The sequence below is a fragment of the Heterocephalus glaber genome, unplaced genomic scaffold, assembly GCF_053883595.1.
Source record: "Heterocephalus glaber isolate CG9 unplaced genomic scaffold, H.glaber_assembly_v1.0 deba00001600, whole genome shotgun sequence".
Classification (NCBI taxonomy): domain Eukaryota; kingdom Metazoa; phylum Chordata; class Mammalia; order Rodentia; family Bathyergidae; genus Heterocephalus; species Heterocephalus glaber.
Genome location: NW_028258372.1, coordinates 666,273 through 682,771, shown reverse-complemented (window position 1 = coordinate 682,771; position 16,499 = coordinate 666,273). Strand labels below are relative to the sequence as shown.

Below are 16,499 nucleotides of genomic sequence, written 5' to 3'. Positions count from 1 at the left end.
AAGAGGTGGCAGTTAACAGAGACAGTGAGACAAACTGTACCTGATGGATCCAACTGCAGGGGGCAGTAGGAGCCATGGAACCTTCGCCAGTTTGCAGTAATCATACCCTAATTCTTGCAGATGAGCAGGACCTGAGGGATTAGTAGAGCTCCAAGAATTAATAAAAATCGAAAGCCCCACCGCCTCATAAATTATTCTCTGGTATTTAACTCAAAAAAATCTTTGCGAAGGTGTTTAAGACTTAGTAATATTATCTGTCCTAGGGCCAGGGATTTAGCTCAGTGGTTCCACCGCCTGCCTCGAAAGGGCAAGGACCCAAGTTTGATCCCTGGTACCAAAAAAAAAAGGAAAATATTACCTGTGCTTGTTATTGATTTTTTTTTTTTGCACTTTATTAAATTCTTTTATTGGTTCATTTTAGGTATACGAGACATTTACATTTCTCATTGGGAACTTGTACCTTTACATGATGCATCTTCGTTCTTATTTTTTCCCCATTCCTAGCCCTCCCTTCACCCCTCCACCCTTCCCTATTTACAAAGACTTTATTTCCATTTTTCCATTTCTCAGCATTTTTCCTTTCCCTTCTTTCCTTTCCCCAGTCCTTGTTATTGTTTATTCTTATTTCTGTCCTTCATTAAATCTTTGCTGAAAATAGAAGGGGACGCTTACCAGTAGGTTTTGAGGGTACTGGTCCAGTGGATTAGTCAAGGGCAGATGAGCCAGCGTCTGTTTTGTTACTGGAGGCCAAAGTCAATGTCAGGAAAGTTTGGATCCGAGTGGCTAATGTGATTGAAATGGAACCCCCCCCCCCAAAGCAGATGCTAATGAGTTTTAAATTACAGGTAAACACCATGATTGTGAAGGAGGCCGAGCTACAGGGGGAAATGCAGAATATGGTAGAGAAAACCACAGAGCTGAAAGAAGAATTTAGTGGAGAGAAAAACAGGCTCGCTGCAGAATTAAATGTGCTGTCGGAGGAAATAAAGAGCAGCAAAGTAAGTTTTCCTGTCGCAGGGTCTTTGTGGGTTGTGGGCTGCTAATTTGGTATGCGTGCTCTGGTCGATGGTTTTTGTAAGACCTTCTGAGCGTACCGAACTCTTCAGCTTTTGAACAAAAATAATCCCAGTCTTGTGTCAGGCTCAGGCTTGTGCTCACCACCATTTGGCACTGTCATGAGCCTAGGAGCCGTGGACGTTATCTTAGGAGCCACGACTGACCCGTGACATTAAGGAGGGAGTGACAAAACCACATGTGCCAGGGAGGCGTGGGAAGCTGAGTGTGTGTGGGTTGGTGCATCTTCAGATGTTCAGTTTACACTGTGGTTCTTTACTGTATTTCATAGTTGCTTCTCCTTATGCCTTGTAAAAGGAGATTCAAGGTTTTAAATGGAATTACTTGGTTTTGTAGACAGACCACCTGAAATACGTAGATCAGCTGAAGAAGGAGAATGAACGTGCTCAGGGGAAGATAAAGTTGTTGCTCAAATCCTGCAGACAGCTGGAAGAGGAGAAGAAAATGTTGCAGAAAGAGCTCTCTGACCTAGAAGCTGCCCAGAAACAAAAAACAGGTGGGTGTTGCGAGGGCATGCCTGTTTCCCAGTAGTGAAAGGGCACGCTCGGGTGTGCATGCAGAGGAGCTGATTCTACAGCTCTGTTTGAGTCCATTTTTAGCAGTGATTCATTTTCTAGTTTCTGAATGTGGGGCTTTGCTTGGGGTCATAGGATTTTGAACGAAGCCTGCATTTGGAAATTGTTTGATCTTCTCTGCTTGAAAACTTGCAAAGAACTCTGGTGCTACCCTTTTCTTGCAGTTTGTTTTTTTTGAGACAAGGTCTCACTGTGTAGTTCAGGCCGGCCTTGAGCTCACTATGTAGCCAGGCTGGTCTCAGACTCACAGCAGTCCACCTGCCTCAGCCTCGCAAGTGCTGGGATCACAGGCGTGCACCACCACAACAGGCTGGTGCTGCATTTTGCCTGTGAGCCTCTAAGAAGAGTTTGTCATGTTCATGCCCATTGAAGTAGTTTCTTCGTTAAAGGCAGACTGGCATCCGTGTTGACATTGCTAACTTGTAAGTAGCTGGTTCTGACTGGTCCTGGCCCAGTCTCGTGGGTCAACTAAGAGGAAGGGATGGGGAACTAAATTTTGGGATCTGTAAACAAAAGCAGAACGACAGAGAGTACCTCTCCCTTTCGGTCACTTTTTCCTCTCCGACTCTCAGGGACACACTCCCCTGGGGTGAGTGACAGCAGGCTGGCGCGTGTGGCTGCTCTGCCCCATACCTCGGCAGAGTGGTCAGCTGCGCCCCTGTTGCTCTGAGTGCTTGGGGTAAGTTGAGGCTTCGGAGATTTTTTTTTTTGGTATTAGGGATCAAACTTAGGACATTGTGCTTGCCAGGTAGGTGCAGTGCCACTGAGCTACATCCCCGGCCCCTTCAGAGCTTTTTTTCTAATGGATTTAAAGCCACCTGTGGCAGAAACAGTGGACCTTCAAGTTATGCATGGTCTGACATAAGAACAACTTAGGTTACAACCAGAATTTTAGTTTTAACTTGTAACTGAAGTCTTGAGTTATGACCTGAATGCCGGCTGCTTGTGCTTCCAGATGGTCTCAGATAACAGATTTAACCCTTAAAGAGTTCTGGAAGGAACACGACAGCATCCTTTCCTGTGTGGGGTTAACTGAGAAATCCTGGGCCAGTGTCTCTCTAAGGACACTGAGATCCGCCTGTGTACAGGAGAGACTGTGAAGGCTGTGTGGAGGAGCCTGAGCCTTCAATTGACCAACGTTAGTTACAACCAGCCCTCTAGAATGAGCTGAGTTTGTAAGTCAAGGTTCCATTGTAGTTGACTAAGGCTTTATATTGTTCCCCCAAACTGTCATTTAGAACTCCAGTGCCTCTGGGGTTTGAGGGCCCTGTCATTGTCACCTTCTGTCCCCACAGCCATTCCACAGATTTCATGATCTTTCCTGACTTCTGTTGTTTACTTACGGTGGGAAGAACGGATGGGGGGGAAAGAAGGTACAAAACGTTAGTTCATTTTATCTCATGTACCTACTTCCTCAAGGAAGTTTAACAGGAGGTAGAGATTTGGTGGATTTTATTTGAGCTGTTCCAGTAAGACCATGTTGTCTGCTAGACTCTACCTGGTTGTGATACATCGTTTGAACTGTAAGAACACAAATAGATAACTCTCCCTAACCCCTCAGCAAAATGCAGAGCACAAGTCAGAGGTGGTCTGCACCCCAGGGTAGAAGCAGCATCAGCTTGCATGTGACATGCCACTCTCTTTGGAACAGGTGCTCTTGTGGATGTAAATGTGGATGAGCTAATGGCTGAGATCAGAGAGCTGAAAGAAACTCTTGAAGAAAAAGCCAAGGAGGCCGACGAGTACCTGGATAAGTACTGTTCCCTGCTGATCAGCTATGAAAAGCTGGAGAAAGCGAAGGAGATGTTGGAAACACAGGTCACTCGCCTGAGTTCACAGCACCCTAAGCACGGTCTTAGCGGCTCTTCCCTGCAGAGTTCCACCACGCCAGAGCCGTGTCCAGCCCCTTCAGTTGGGGAAGGGAGGTCCTCATCTGGCCGAAGTAAAGCTTCCGGCAAGAGGCAGAGGTGCAGTGGGAATTGGGAGAGCAGAGGAGGACTAACACCTTCTACCCCAGAGACCTTTCCTAAGAAAAGTAGGAAAGTGGTCAAAAGTGGTAGCATCCACCCTGCCGAGGATGAAGAAGAGTTTGAGCCGGAGGGGCTTTCGGAAGTTGTAAAGAAAGGTATGCATGATTTAAAAACAGTATCACGGGCTGGGGGTGCAGCTCAGTGGTAGAGCGTGTGCCTAGCATGTGTGAAGCCCTGGTTCTGTCCCCACCTTGGCCAAACAAAGCAAAAAAACCCTGAAAATTACACGTGTGTTCTTTTGAAGTTTTGTACAATAATTCACATATGAAAAAACAGAAACACTGACTTTTACATTTTGGGGTTATTGTGGAACAGTTCCAACTGCCCTTCGGTAGCCATGGTTCACTTTTAAATTGGTAAGGTATCATTTTCCTTTCTGTTGTGAAAAAAAATGATGAGGATTAGCTCCTCGTGACCCACTACAACAAAGAGTGGGTGGATTTGAAAAATGACTGTCAGAAAACTGTTTAGTTTTTGATATTTCTTCAGGAACCCCCTCAAAACTTTCTTTCCTTGTGTCAGATACAGATAGCAGATGAGGAGGACAATGACCCTGGGGATGCTGGCCCTGTGGCTGGCGCCTCCGAACATATTTTTTATTTTTAAACTCTGTGCTAGCCCAGGTGTGGCCAAGAGATGCTGGTCCGGTCACAGAACCACCTGCTACTGGAGGTTCATGATCAAAAGTGCTCAGAAATTGTGAGTAAGAGGTTAGAAATTTTCATAGCAGTCGGTATTGTTGCAACATCTGAGTACGTAGATGTTTTTGCTTTTGGTTTAGTCTTATTTTATTATTCAAGAATACCACTGCACAGCAGATTGGAAATCCCCCTCCCCAAATCAAAACTCATTCTTTGCTGGGTTGTTGGAAAAACAGTCCTGTGTGGGTTGCTTTTTGTTTGTTTGTTTTGTTTTGTACTGGGGATGGAACTCAGGTCCTTGCCCTTTTGAGGCAGGCGCCGGCACCACTGAGCTAAATCCCCGGCCAGAAAAACAGTACTGAATGGCTGGAGTGCATAGTTAGCTTTCTCTTTCTGATGGGTGATTTTTCTTTATAAAGGCTTACAAATAGCCACTGCCTCTGTTAGCCCTGAGCGCCTTTGGGGAGCGTGATGCACTCTCTCTTCATGTCCTTCGGGTTGGTGGCCTTTGCTCCTTGCTGTCAGTGTCTGCTCTTTCTCTGGAAGCAGCTGATACAAGCCAGTGTGTGGTCACTTTTAGGAAGGCCAGGCTGCCTCACCTCGTCCTCCAACACAGTGGCTGCCTGAAGATTCCGTTATCGCTTCACCCTTCTTCCCTTCAAGTAACAGCTGGCTTTTTTTATTTTTCTTTTCCATGTCAGCCCTTCCTCCCCCATCCAAATTTTACAGTAAGGTCTGCTGGTGTACTTTGGATCTTAGAATAATGCAAACTAGAACATTCATATAGAAGGAGAAGAAGCAGAAAAAAAAATATTTTGGGGGTGCATAATGCTACCTTTTCCCTCTTTCCCCATGTGGTTCTTTGTTTCTAAACAAAGAAAACATGATAGTAATGCACTCGAGTTGGTGACCCCCAGGGAAACTCTGAAGTTTGGTACCTGGTCTCTGGGACTGGGAGAAAACATTTTTGGAGTTAGCTTTGTCTGTGTTAAGACTTTGCCTGGTGTGCGTGGTTCCACTGTGTGTGGAATTGGACCCAGCAGCCTTGACAGCCAGCGTCTTCGCCCTTAGGGTTTGCTGACATCCCAACCGGAAAGACCAGCCCCTACGTCCTTCGAAGGACCACTGTGGCCACCAGGACCAGCCCCCGCCTGGCTGCGCTGAAGTCAGCCCTGTCCCCCCTGAGTGTGGGCAAAGAAAATCTCGAAGAGTCCTCCAAACCAACAGCTAGTGGCAGCAGATCCCAAAAGGTAAACTCCAGCGAACGTCTGGCTTCCATCTGTGACTCGGGAAATCGCAGTGGGGTTGGGGCCCCAGCCCCATGCTGTGCCCTCCACTCAGTAGCCCTTCGGGTCTGAGCTTCTTCCTGTCGTGGTGCAGATGAGTCGGTAGGAGCGAGCCTGGGATGAGTGTGACAGTGTCCTGGGGCCCGAGCTGGTCCCCACCCTGACAGCCACCTTTCAGCCATGTGCTGTGTGACAGTGCAGAGGATTCCAGTGCGACTTGCAGGATTTGAAGGGTAGTTTCCCCTCTGCCCTGGGTACTCATCATTGCTTTTTTCCAGACTTTCCATTTTCATCTGGCCCCAACTATGGAGTCTTCATGGCTTTTAGTAATTCTTTGCTTTCTGGAGAAAGCGCTGTTTCAGTAGATAGGTAAAGAAAGGGCTGAGTTCCTGGATTTGTCTGCTATGATTTTGGAGGATAGGGCATGATCTTTGTGACTGCTATGTGCTTTACAGACAGCCCAGAAAATGCTGTTTAACACACAGAGAGTATTGGCTAACAGATCAGGAGTCAGAGGAGCCAGGTATGAGCTCCTGGGGTAGGTGGTGTCATTTCCTAGATGGATGACTGGGAGCCATCCTTGCCCCTTAGTGAAAAATAGTGTCCATTCTTGTTGGTCTGATACACATGCATTTTATTTAACTCTCTCATTTTATTTTCTTATTTACTGAGCTCTCATAGTAAGTGGTTGTCTTGGGCACTTTTCCTATTGCTGGGACAAATACTTGACACCCACAGCCTAGGCAAAGAGAGGTTTGTTTTGGCTCCTGTTTTCAGTCCATAGCCTGCTGGCTCCAAGGCAGGGGAGCTGCTCCCAGCCTGGGGACAGGAAGTAGAGAGCAAAGGAAGTGGGAAGGGAGATAAACCCTCCCGAGTTACATGTACAGTGACCCACCAATTCTAACCAGATCCTGCCTTCTGACAGCGCATCATCTACACACCCCCATAAGGCAATTTCAGAATCCCTCCCTTCAGATTTAAGCCACAGTCGTGGTTATTAGAAAAGAATGAAGCAAGTGAGACTCATAAAGATGTAACCTCCCAGTGTCCACAGCTCCTCTCTCTCAGCTCCATGACCTTGCGCTTGCCACAATGCCAGACTTTCTCAAATCCGGCACCATGGGAATATTGTTGGAAATGGCTAGACTAGCTTCGAGAAGTTTTAAAATTTTATGGTGTTACTTTGCTCACTCTTCAGAGCTTAAGTGACCCAATAAGAAGCTGGAACTAGCAAAAAAAAAAAAAAAAAAAAAAAAAGCTTTGTAAGTATAGTAACTCTTTTTTAAAAGGTAATAATTCTGTGAGCAAGCTTGCTCCTCATTAGGATTTTGCATACCAAATGCAAAAAGTGTTGGTCATAAGTTGCATCAAAACAGAAACACATTTGCATATTGGTTTTTGTTGATGTGTACACAACACATCAGCTACACACAAGTTATAACCTCCTAATAAGTTTGTTGCTAATTCGTATTACAATAAAATTCAAGGACGAGAAAAGTCTAAGATTTTCTTTCAATCTTTGAAACGGCGCCTCCATTACTGGTGTTAGAAATAGTGTACCATTTTGTGTACGTTTTCCTTCGTTCTCTCAAATATTCATTGTCTCTCTTCATCTGCTTTTCTCCTTTGGGTTTAACTTTTGGTTTCTGCCAACAATACAGCCACGACACACCACTGCGCTGTTTTGCACGGGAGTCAGGCTTGGGCTCCTGGTGTCGACCCGGTCACTTCCTGGATTGGGTGGGTGACTGGGAGCCTCTTCCCTCAGCCGTCAGTAAAAAGTGAGATCCATTCCTGTTGGTCGATCCTTGCAGAGAGCAAATGAAGTATCCGTAGGTCTCTTAAAGCAGAAAACCACTTAGCTAGCACTCTCCACTTCTGTCATCTCCCACTGCTCCCTTTCTGTCACCCCTGAATACTTGGCTTCTGAGTTGCAGAATGAGTAGGTAACTGATTGTGTGGATTCCATGTCCTCCTGTCCAACAAAAAGGCTGAGATTCAACAAATACCATAGCTGTGACTGTTGTCACGAGGTGGCCACAGACTGTTGATGTTTGTAAAGGTGTCCTGGGAAATCGTCTTATCAGATCACCACACGGATCATTTTTTCTTTTTTTCCAATGAGGAATTGCTGGTAAAGGCGGTTTGCATGTGGCATTCGGATTTATAATCTAGAATGCTTTGCACGCTAGGGGGCCTGCTCTGCACACTGCTGCTGAGCCCGCGGGTGCAGAGTGGTAACCATGGTTTCCTGCAGGTTTGCGGCTGCGCAGAGCTACTCTCAGCTGTCCGGAGTTGCCCTGCAGCTTGTACTGGCGCATGCGCAATGGGGGTCTGCTGGAAAGGGACCGAGACAGTGGTCCAAAGTCTTCCAAACCTAGCCTAGTCATTTACCGATTAATTCAGCATTTTCTGAGTTACCCAGCAAAGCGCTTGCCACGTCCATTAAGTATATTTCATCATTTAGTTTTTTGACCTTGCACTTACAAGGCAGGCTGGAACCACTGAGCTAAATCCCTGGCCCCCTCATCATTTAGTTTTAAAAATGTAGAACAGAGTATTGTTTTTTTAAAAGCAGTGGCGTAGACACTCAGGGCTTTTTTTTGGTCGAGGAAAAATTTTTCAGTTTTTATATTTTATTAGTGTGTGTTTGGCATACATAATGATTACATTCCTCATGGGGAGTTGGTACACGGACATGAGACATCCTGTTCTCCTTTCTTCCTCTTCTCCCCCTCCCCTCCCCTCCCCCCTCTCCTCCCTTTCCTCCCCTCTTCTGTTGTACCAGTCTTGCTAAGCTGCCGAGGCTGGATGGACTCCAACTGGAAACACACAATATAAGGAGTATGATTAAAATGCTTTTTAATATGAGGCCAGGCCGTAAGTCTTTTAAATGTTGTAAACGTAGCTTCTACCCGATGAAGTTTTACTAACTTGGTTTCTACTCAGTTCGCATGACAGTCGGGGTTTGGTGAGGGCAAACAGGCAGCTTTTGCCGAGGTGTTAATCAAACATTTCCTATGGTCAAGTGTATTGTGAGTGTTAGGGATACACAGTAAACAGAAACTTTGTTCCAAAGAGTCCCTTCTGGCCTAAAAATGCCACGCTTGGCCAGAAAGCCAGACTGGCCATCAGAAGTGACCAAGACTTGTGATGACTTGTTAGAGATTGTGTCCCACATCCTCCGAAGTCCTCTGTTAGGGTGGGGGCTGCTCTCAGGAAGGGGAGTAATAAAATTGTGTACAGGTCTAACTTGGTGACCTAGTGCTTCATCTTCGTGTTGTGAACATGAACCTGATCCCAGCCTCTGACCAAGGTGTGTGTGTTGCAGGTCAAGGTTGCGCAACAGAGCCCGGTGGGGTCTGCAGAGCCCACTGTGACGTCTGTCTCTGTCCGTCACTTTTCTGGGAGGAGCCCGGCCGACAGCCCTGGAGACGGCCCCAGAACCAGGCGCAGCCCGCTGGTCCCCAGCCCGGACGCCAGGCCTCAGCCCATGAACAGCGAGAACTGTCGGGTCCAGTGAGGGGGACCCCGCATCGAGACCCCCAGGGAGTGACAGTGCTGGACAGGACAGGTCTCCTCCAAGGACTTTCCTTCATCAGGGAGCACTTTAGCATTCAGGAGCAAACACTCCCTGATGAGCCCAACATATTGTCCCCTGCAGTGCCCTGTGTGTACAGGGACAAGTTCGGAAGCACTGAGCACCCAGTTGTCTGCTGTACTGTGAATAGTCCCGTGTAAACTTCCTGTTCATTTGTTATAATTAAATGGCGAGCACCACGACAGCTTCTGTTTGTATGTGCATTTTACATGAAAAAATGCAAAACGCGTTTTAAACTTCCAATTGGCAACTTACAGGAAAAACGGGAACTTCTGCTTTATGATCTTTCCTATGTGTAGTGTTAGACAGGAAATAATTTTCAATCAAAAATTTCTTTGAGCTGAATGAAATGAAGGAAAATCATGTTGTATGTTTCTAAGAAAAACATGTCCTTCTCTTCCAGTGTGTTTCATACATCACTTACATATCCTGTACATATGTGTATGTAGGGTTGTGGGGAGTGTGTATGTTTTTTCCAGTTAGTTCTTTTTGTTTGTTTGTTTTTTTGATACCAGGCATCGAACTCGGGACCTTGCACTTGCGAGGCAGGCAGTCCAGTTCTTAGAGATGTAGCATATCATGCTTTCTATCGTGCTTTGTTCTCAAAACCATTATATTTCCTTGGTGTGCATTTTCATATCTGGTGATGTATTAAAATAAAGGCCTTTTTTTCTAATAAAAATCACTTTTTTCTTTGTAAAAATAATTCCTAAATACAAAAGGCATTATAAATATTGGCGTAATTTTTTGCTAACGACAGCCTCTTACAAAAGTAAAAATGCTTGAACAAATAACAGAGATGTGTGAATACTTATTAGTATATTTAGTGAACATATTTAGTTATATTAAAAGACACAATTTAGAATGTCGATCATAAAGATTATATGAGAACATGACATGTCCAGCCAGCGTCCAGTACATTGTATAAGACCATTAAATCACATTAGCAGGATACAAGTATGTAGCATTTTCCAGCTCTGTTTGTTGATGGTAGTATTTTGAAACTATGCAGGGATTATGGACCATATCAAATCCAGAAACATTTGAACAAGCCCTTAAGTCCTTGAAGCAGGGTAAAAAAGTTTTTCATTACATGAGTTAGTAAAAGATAATTTGATCTTGGCTTTCAGGTCAAATTGATGATCAAATTGATAAACATCATTTTATAATTTAAAATCGTGCTTTGTAGAGAACTCTCTTATTGTTGGATAATGTTCAAGCATAAGCATAGTGAGCTAGTTAGTATTCTTCTCGTGAAAGTGATACCCTGCTTTGCTCTTGTTTCTTCAGTTGCTCCGGGTTGAGGTCAGGTACAAACCCTTATCATAAATCATCCCAAGGTTGTCATGTGCCCCAGGGCTCAGCCCAGGGTGCACATTGCTGGGTGCAGGCCAGCAGTTGGAAGGCTTCACTCTACTGGCTGCATATCCTTGGGTACTTGTTTCGTAGGTGTGCCATAGCTCCTGCCTTTGTTACTTCTGTCCCTGAATGCAGTGGGTTGATCCCTTGGTAAGTACAAACTAGAAGTGCAACCAGGAGGTTAAGAGGTTTCTGGTGGAAGCGCCTAAGGAGAGAGTACTGGGGCTTATTCTCAACTCAGTGCCTCTGCCTGAACAAAGCAAGCAAGGAGCTGGTATCGTGGAACCTCATGCATGTTCATATAGGAAACACTGTCACATCTATATGTGGGCACACTCCCGAGCATGCTCAGTTTCAGCTCATGCTGCTTCACAGCTTTTTCAAAAATGGCAGACCGGAAGTCCCTGGGGTGAAGAATTTAGCATTACACTGTAAGGAGTGAAACTACCTAGAAGAGGGGCTTGGGTGGCTGTGGCTAGTTTAAACTGGTGCCTTGTAGTCTTTGGAGGAGCTCATCTGAAATTAACAACTAGATAGAACCATCATTTAAAGGGGTATCAGCCCTTTCCCTGGAACGCCCGACACCTGGCCCTAAAAGTACTTGCCTGGTGGTTAACACTTTAATAATTGTAGGAAATTGTTCAAAATCTTATTTACAAAATAGGTCATTAATTATTCTTTTCCTCAAGCTGTCAGTACTTGTTAAATGTGAACGGAGCCCAATATGAGATGAAAAAAATTTATGTTATAGCCCCAGCTCTCAGTAACCTTCTAAAGTGGTTGAGTCACAAGACCCCAGCTGACAAATCACATGGTGAAATAGACCAAGTCCAGAGGTCAGGGAATCCAGTTCTCATCTGTGTATCAAGGGCTTGGTGGAATGATGCTGTTTCCTTGAACATTCTGTAGGAACTGAAAAGCCCTGTCTGTGTGTTACTGGTAATTGTCAGAACTGACCGCATCTTCAATAAGGAGGGAATGAAAGCTAACATTTAAATCCAGCCTGCTTTGTTAAGAGTTAATCCTTCAGGCCCCAGGATTTAACTCAGTGGTTCTACTGCCTGCCCCGAAGGCACAAGGACCCGAGTTTGATCCCTGGTACCAAAAAAAAAAAGTTAATCCTTTACTTCTCCCTACCTCCCTGCATATCTTTGAGATTTATGATTTTTCTCATTTGACCTCAATTTATTTGTCAGAAGTTTCACATAGGTATATTTAAATCTGGAAAGAAGTTGAGTCCTTCCCGTAATTCTGGGAGGGGACACCTTCTCCACTTCCCTAATGGTTTGATTCTGCAAAGGTTTCTAACTAATTTCAGCTCACTCAGAACATGGATGGTTATTTTAGAATTTCCAAGTTCTTCCAAAATCCTTTGGGCCACAGCAATACATCATGAGAGAGATTTAAGTGGGAACCAAGCCATGATCAATTCTTTTTTTTTTTTTAACAGATAGATTTATTTGATGAGGATTGTGATCCAATGATTGTTTAGCAGCAATTTTACCAAACTGTAAATTCTTTTATTAATAGGCATTATAAACAGATAATACTAATCTTATTTAAAAACCATGAGTGCCACACCAGTGAATATACAGCTCATGAATAACTTAAGTATTTCCCATTTCAAAGGTAACACACAGCATACCAACCCTACCCTAAACAAAGAAGCTGGACTGTGGATACATGACTGATGTGTCTAAAATGATGTATGTACAGTACATAATTAATGTTAATTATGTGAGCTGTGCATCTCTCCCGTTCCCTTCATGCTTTACTCTCGCCGGAAACTGAATTCTGAACTTCCTCTTCTAAAATTGGTACAATCAAGTTATCCTTGGACATCAGATTATATTTCATCACAAATTTAGTAAACCGATGACATAAAATAAAAATGTTTCGTTTTCATATTCATCAAATATCTGCCGGTGATGGAAATAGGCATGTGAAAATACTCTGTAAATCCTACGACACACGGATCCTAGTTTTGCTACAGATGATTCTTTTATGCTAACCCTGCTGGGAAAATATTTATTGCTACTGAGAAGGCAGGCAGCACCGTCCAGTGTGTGTCTGGTGTAGCCTAGGCGTTTTATGAGCAGCACAAAGAAAAATCCATTGTTCAGTTGCTGTCATCTGAGTACAAGTACCTGGATGGCATTTGCTCTGAAGTTTAACAGCAAGTCCATTTAGTTCAAGGCAGATTGCCTTAAGTGTTCACACTTCCACACACCTTCGTCTTGGCCTTCAGGTGGTTCAAGGATTTTGTCAGTATTGGAGCAATCTGCCCTTGTGTTCTGTTGAATATGCCGCTAAACAGCAAGTGTACTGTCCATTTCATCAAATGATTCATCAGGCCAATTACAGAAATCCTGCGCCTCGGTGCCCGCCCGATCCGCCTCAACACTGCCGTCCCCTCCGCCAGGACCACAGTGCCAGAGTTGAGTGGCCGGCGTCGGTACCCAGATTCATGATCAGTTCTTTAAAGTCATAGATTTATTGCACCAGTCAGAAGTTGAGTTGACCACGAGTGAGGTTTTCATTCCCTTGCGGATAAACAGGGAGCTGCAATGGCTTCTCTCAAGTGCCCAGAATTGGTAGCTACCATGGCAGCTGACCTGTGTGCTCCCCGACTTCTATTCGCATAAGCTGCCTTCCCTTTGGAGAAAGGGGTTCTTATTAGAAAAACCTGAGGATCTAAAGCTTGTGTCCTCCGCCTGGCACAAGTGTGACTCTAGTGCCTCTGCTCAGCTGAGCTGTGAGTGAACTACTTAACACAGGGTGGGAAATTCTACCCGCTTCACAAGGTGCTTTCAATGTGCTCAAATCCTACCCCTTTGCGAGGTGCACAGTAGAATCTATTTTATATACAAGGCAGAGGTTAACAGTGGCAGGACTTCCGATTCCTAGCTCTGGGGAGGTCTTGTTCAATAATTATAAAGTGCAGAGTGAGGATTATCTTCATTGGATGAGAGATGGAAGACGCCCAGAGAGCGAAGTATTTGTTCAGGAAGCGGCAGAAAGTGAGCTTTGACCTCAGCTTCATAAACGCGGAGCCTGTTCTTGTTTGTGCCCCACCCCTCCAGCAGCAGGCTGGGCTGGGATAATTCTGACAGAATCCATACTGCAGACGACAGAAGTGGCTGTCCCACTTTGCACGTGCAGCAGAGACACTGTTAAGTCTGGGATGATCGCATCTGATTTGTGTTACCTGTACCAAATTCTCAAAATGAAAGAGACTAGGTAGGAATTTCAACCCAAAGAAATTGTAACTACTAAAAATGCATAAGCAGTATTAAATAAAAGCAAATCCTTGTAAGAGTCTGTGTTTTGGAAAATGGTAAAGTCTGAAGATTTATAAGGCTTTGACTGTAAAAGTTTAGTATTATGCGACATTACAAATGAAAGTCGGTTGTCAGAATGCCCAGGGTACCACTTTGACCTTGAGCAAATTACTTCTTTGTGCTCGAATTTAGCTCATTGGTAAAATTGGGTATAATAATGCCTCTCAGAGTTCTCATGGAGATTGAATTGGCCAATTGGTTCATAGTTAACTGTACTTACGATTTTGTGTGTATGTGTGTGTGTGTGTGTGTGTGTGTGTGTGTGTGTGTGTGTGTACCAGGTATCGAACTTGGGTCCTTGTGATTGCAAAGCAGGCGGTGTAACCACTGAGCTAAATCCCCGGCCTGTACTTATGATTTTGTACTCAGTAAAATGTTAGTTTCTCAGCCTACAGTTATTGCATGGATGGTTTTTTAAAATAATGCAGCTTAAAATTGTTGGATAAATCTGTTCTTGCTACATCATACATTGATTTCAGTCAACTTCTGTCCTGCAATATTCTCACCATTCTCAATGTCATGAATATTTATTTTTCAAATAAGCTTAATTGCTATAGATTTGTACATATTGTTTAATTACTGACCATTTGCTTTGGATGGTTTTTGGTTTATCTGGCTCATTAAAAATACCCAAAGAAAACAATTACTGCAGTTTTACTAACAAATGAGTTGTGGTCCTGGAGTTCAAATATAAATTGGTTTTTTTGGGGGGGGAGAACTCAGACTGTATTTCTTTACAGAAACAACATAGCAAATTGTGCCTACATCCAAGCCCAGAAAGCCGATTTAGTCCGTAAGATGTCAAAGTGGCAATTCGGTTTGTCTCAACTATACGAAACCTCCACTCATAGCATCATTTCTCTAAAAAGATATATTTTAGGAATGAGGTTGTCTGAAGCTCATTTTTCTACCCCTCCACCATTCTCCCAGTGTGGCCCATGCTTCCCTTCCCACTTGGAAGTAGGGATCAGGAATTGACAGAGATGGCGATGTAGACTCCTGTCTGCCACCTCTCTAAGACAGCAGCTGCTCCCAGTCTGAAAGGGAATGAGATGGCATCATGCTGGCTCTGTGCTGCAGGTGAGGACAGCTCTGGGTGATGCTGGTGTATTTAAGTCAAACTTCATAAAGTTCACTCTCGATTTTGCTCCAGTCCACGAATTCCCCACCAGCCTCCATCCCCAGAATCCAGATGAGCAGATGAGTAAGATTACTGTGTGTATTCCCTTCTTCTCTAGGATATCTCAATCACCAGAGGGTAGTGTGTAAACTTACCACATTTGCCAAACCCAATACTTGCAGTTTCAAATGCTTTATCTCTCATTTGATATTAAATAATCCTGAGAAGTGTCAAGAAGAGACCTAAACAGGTTAAGTTTGTGTCAACACAACACTGGGTGCTGTGACGTTGAGCTCCCCATCCAGAGCTGGTCATACTTTACCACCCACGTCTCTGGTAGAAAGGAAGGGGATTTAGTCAGCTAAGAAGCAACTGCAAGCCTGGCAGGTTCCTTTCAGGATTTCATTCTCAACACAGAGGGGGAAATGGTCTTCTGTCAGGGATTAATGCAGTTTTTCACTGCTAAGGAAAATCTGCTGTATTTTACTTCATTCCACCTGCTGATGCAGTCAGGGATTTGGGAGTCAGATTTCCAGCAAAAATTACATTGTAAGCATAGTGAATTGTACTTCTTCCAGCTTTTTTTCCAGTGCTGCTTTTGCAAGGGGTAGGAAAATGGGCACCTTTCCAGTTATAGGCCATCTAGCAAACACGGCTGGATATTTCTGAGTTTTAGATGGGCTAGATGTTGAAATAGCAGCTGTGTTATCTAACAGAGCATCTGCTGGCTCGGTACCCATCCCTCCTGCTGGACCTTGACCCTTGGGGCAGGCCATGTGAGGGTATTCCTTGTCCTGGAAGCCATGCTTGTTGCTCTAATGGTCATCTCCTTGGACTCAAGCCAGCAGAAGGAAGCAGGGTGCCCTGGGTTAGCCACAGCATTTTGTTCCCTGTGTACTTATGCGCAGCCTGTGTTGTATCCCTACACATCGGCCTGGCACTTACTTTCCTTGGACACCTGAGGAAGGAGAGAAAGGCCACTGCTGTCATCTGATAACAGGTGCGGTGAGTGCAGAGACCATTTTACTTCTGACATAGCCAAGGGTTGAAGCAGACAGGTGAGCTGCATCTCTGTTCTGCCCTACTAGTGTTTTGAGAGGTTGATACTCAACCTATGAGACAACCAAGATTTCTTCCATGAGGGGATACCGGGTGCTCACGGATATGCATAGAACTTATTTTCATGGCAAAATTAATAAAGAGAGGATACTCATCATTCCCAGAATCCAAAACAGTTCTTATTGGGCGGATTTACTGCATATCCCACTCACCAACCTGTTACTATGAAAACCAAAAGCTCAAATTAGCATCCTGAATTTTGTTCCAATATGCATAACAAACTTAGGTTGTTTTTATCTTTGAGTTTTTCATACATGTACTATGAAGAGAATATGTTGGTTTGGAAGAGTCTCACACCCATTTCCCAAATGTGGCATAGATTGTTGTCAGTGAAGGGATATCACCTAAACTGA

At 44.4% G+C, this 16,499-nt stretch overlaps 1 protein-coding gene and 1 pseudogene across 1 annotated transcript in view; one reads left to right on the top strand and one right to left on the bottom strand.

Moving 5' to 3' along the window:
* The window catches only part of Cenpf (centromere protein F), a 45,022-nt gene extending 35,133 nt beyond the window's left edge, over positions 1 to 9,889 (top strand). The window contains exons 14-18 of the mRNA XM_004853566.3: positions 846 to 998; positions 1,411 to 1,570; positions 3,301 to 3,774; positions 5,392 to 5,570; positions 8,938 to 9,889. Of these exons, the coding sequence (XP_004853623.2) occupies positions 846 to 998; positions 1,411 to 1,570; positions 3,301 to 3,774; positions 5,392 to 5,570; positions 8,938 to 9,129 (1,158 nt within the window). The 3' untranslated portion in view covers positions 9,130 to 9,889. The remainder of the gene's footprint in view (positions 1 to 845; positions 999 to 1,410; positions 1,571 to 3,300; positions 3,775 to 5,391; positions 5,571 to 8,937) is intronic.
* A 2,435-nt stretch (positions 9,890 to 12,324) lies between these two features.
* On the bottom strand, positions 12,325 to 12,914 carry LOC101721510 (MOB-like protein phocein pseudogene; annotated as a pseudogene).
* Positions 12,915 to 16,499: the final 3,585 nt, after the last annotated feature.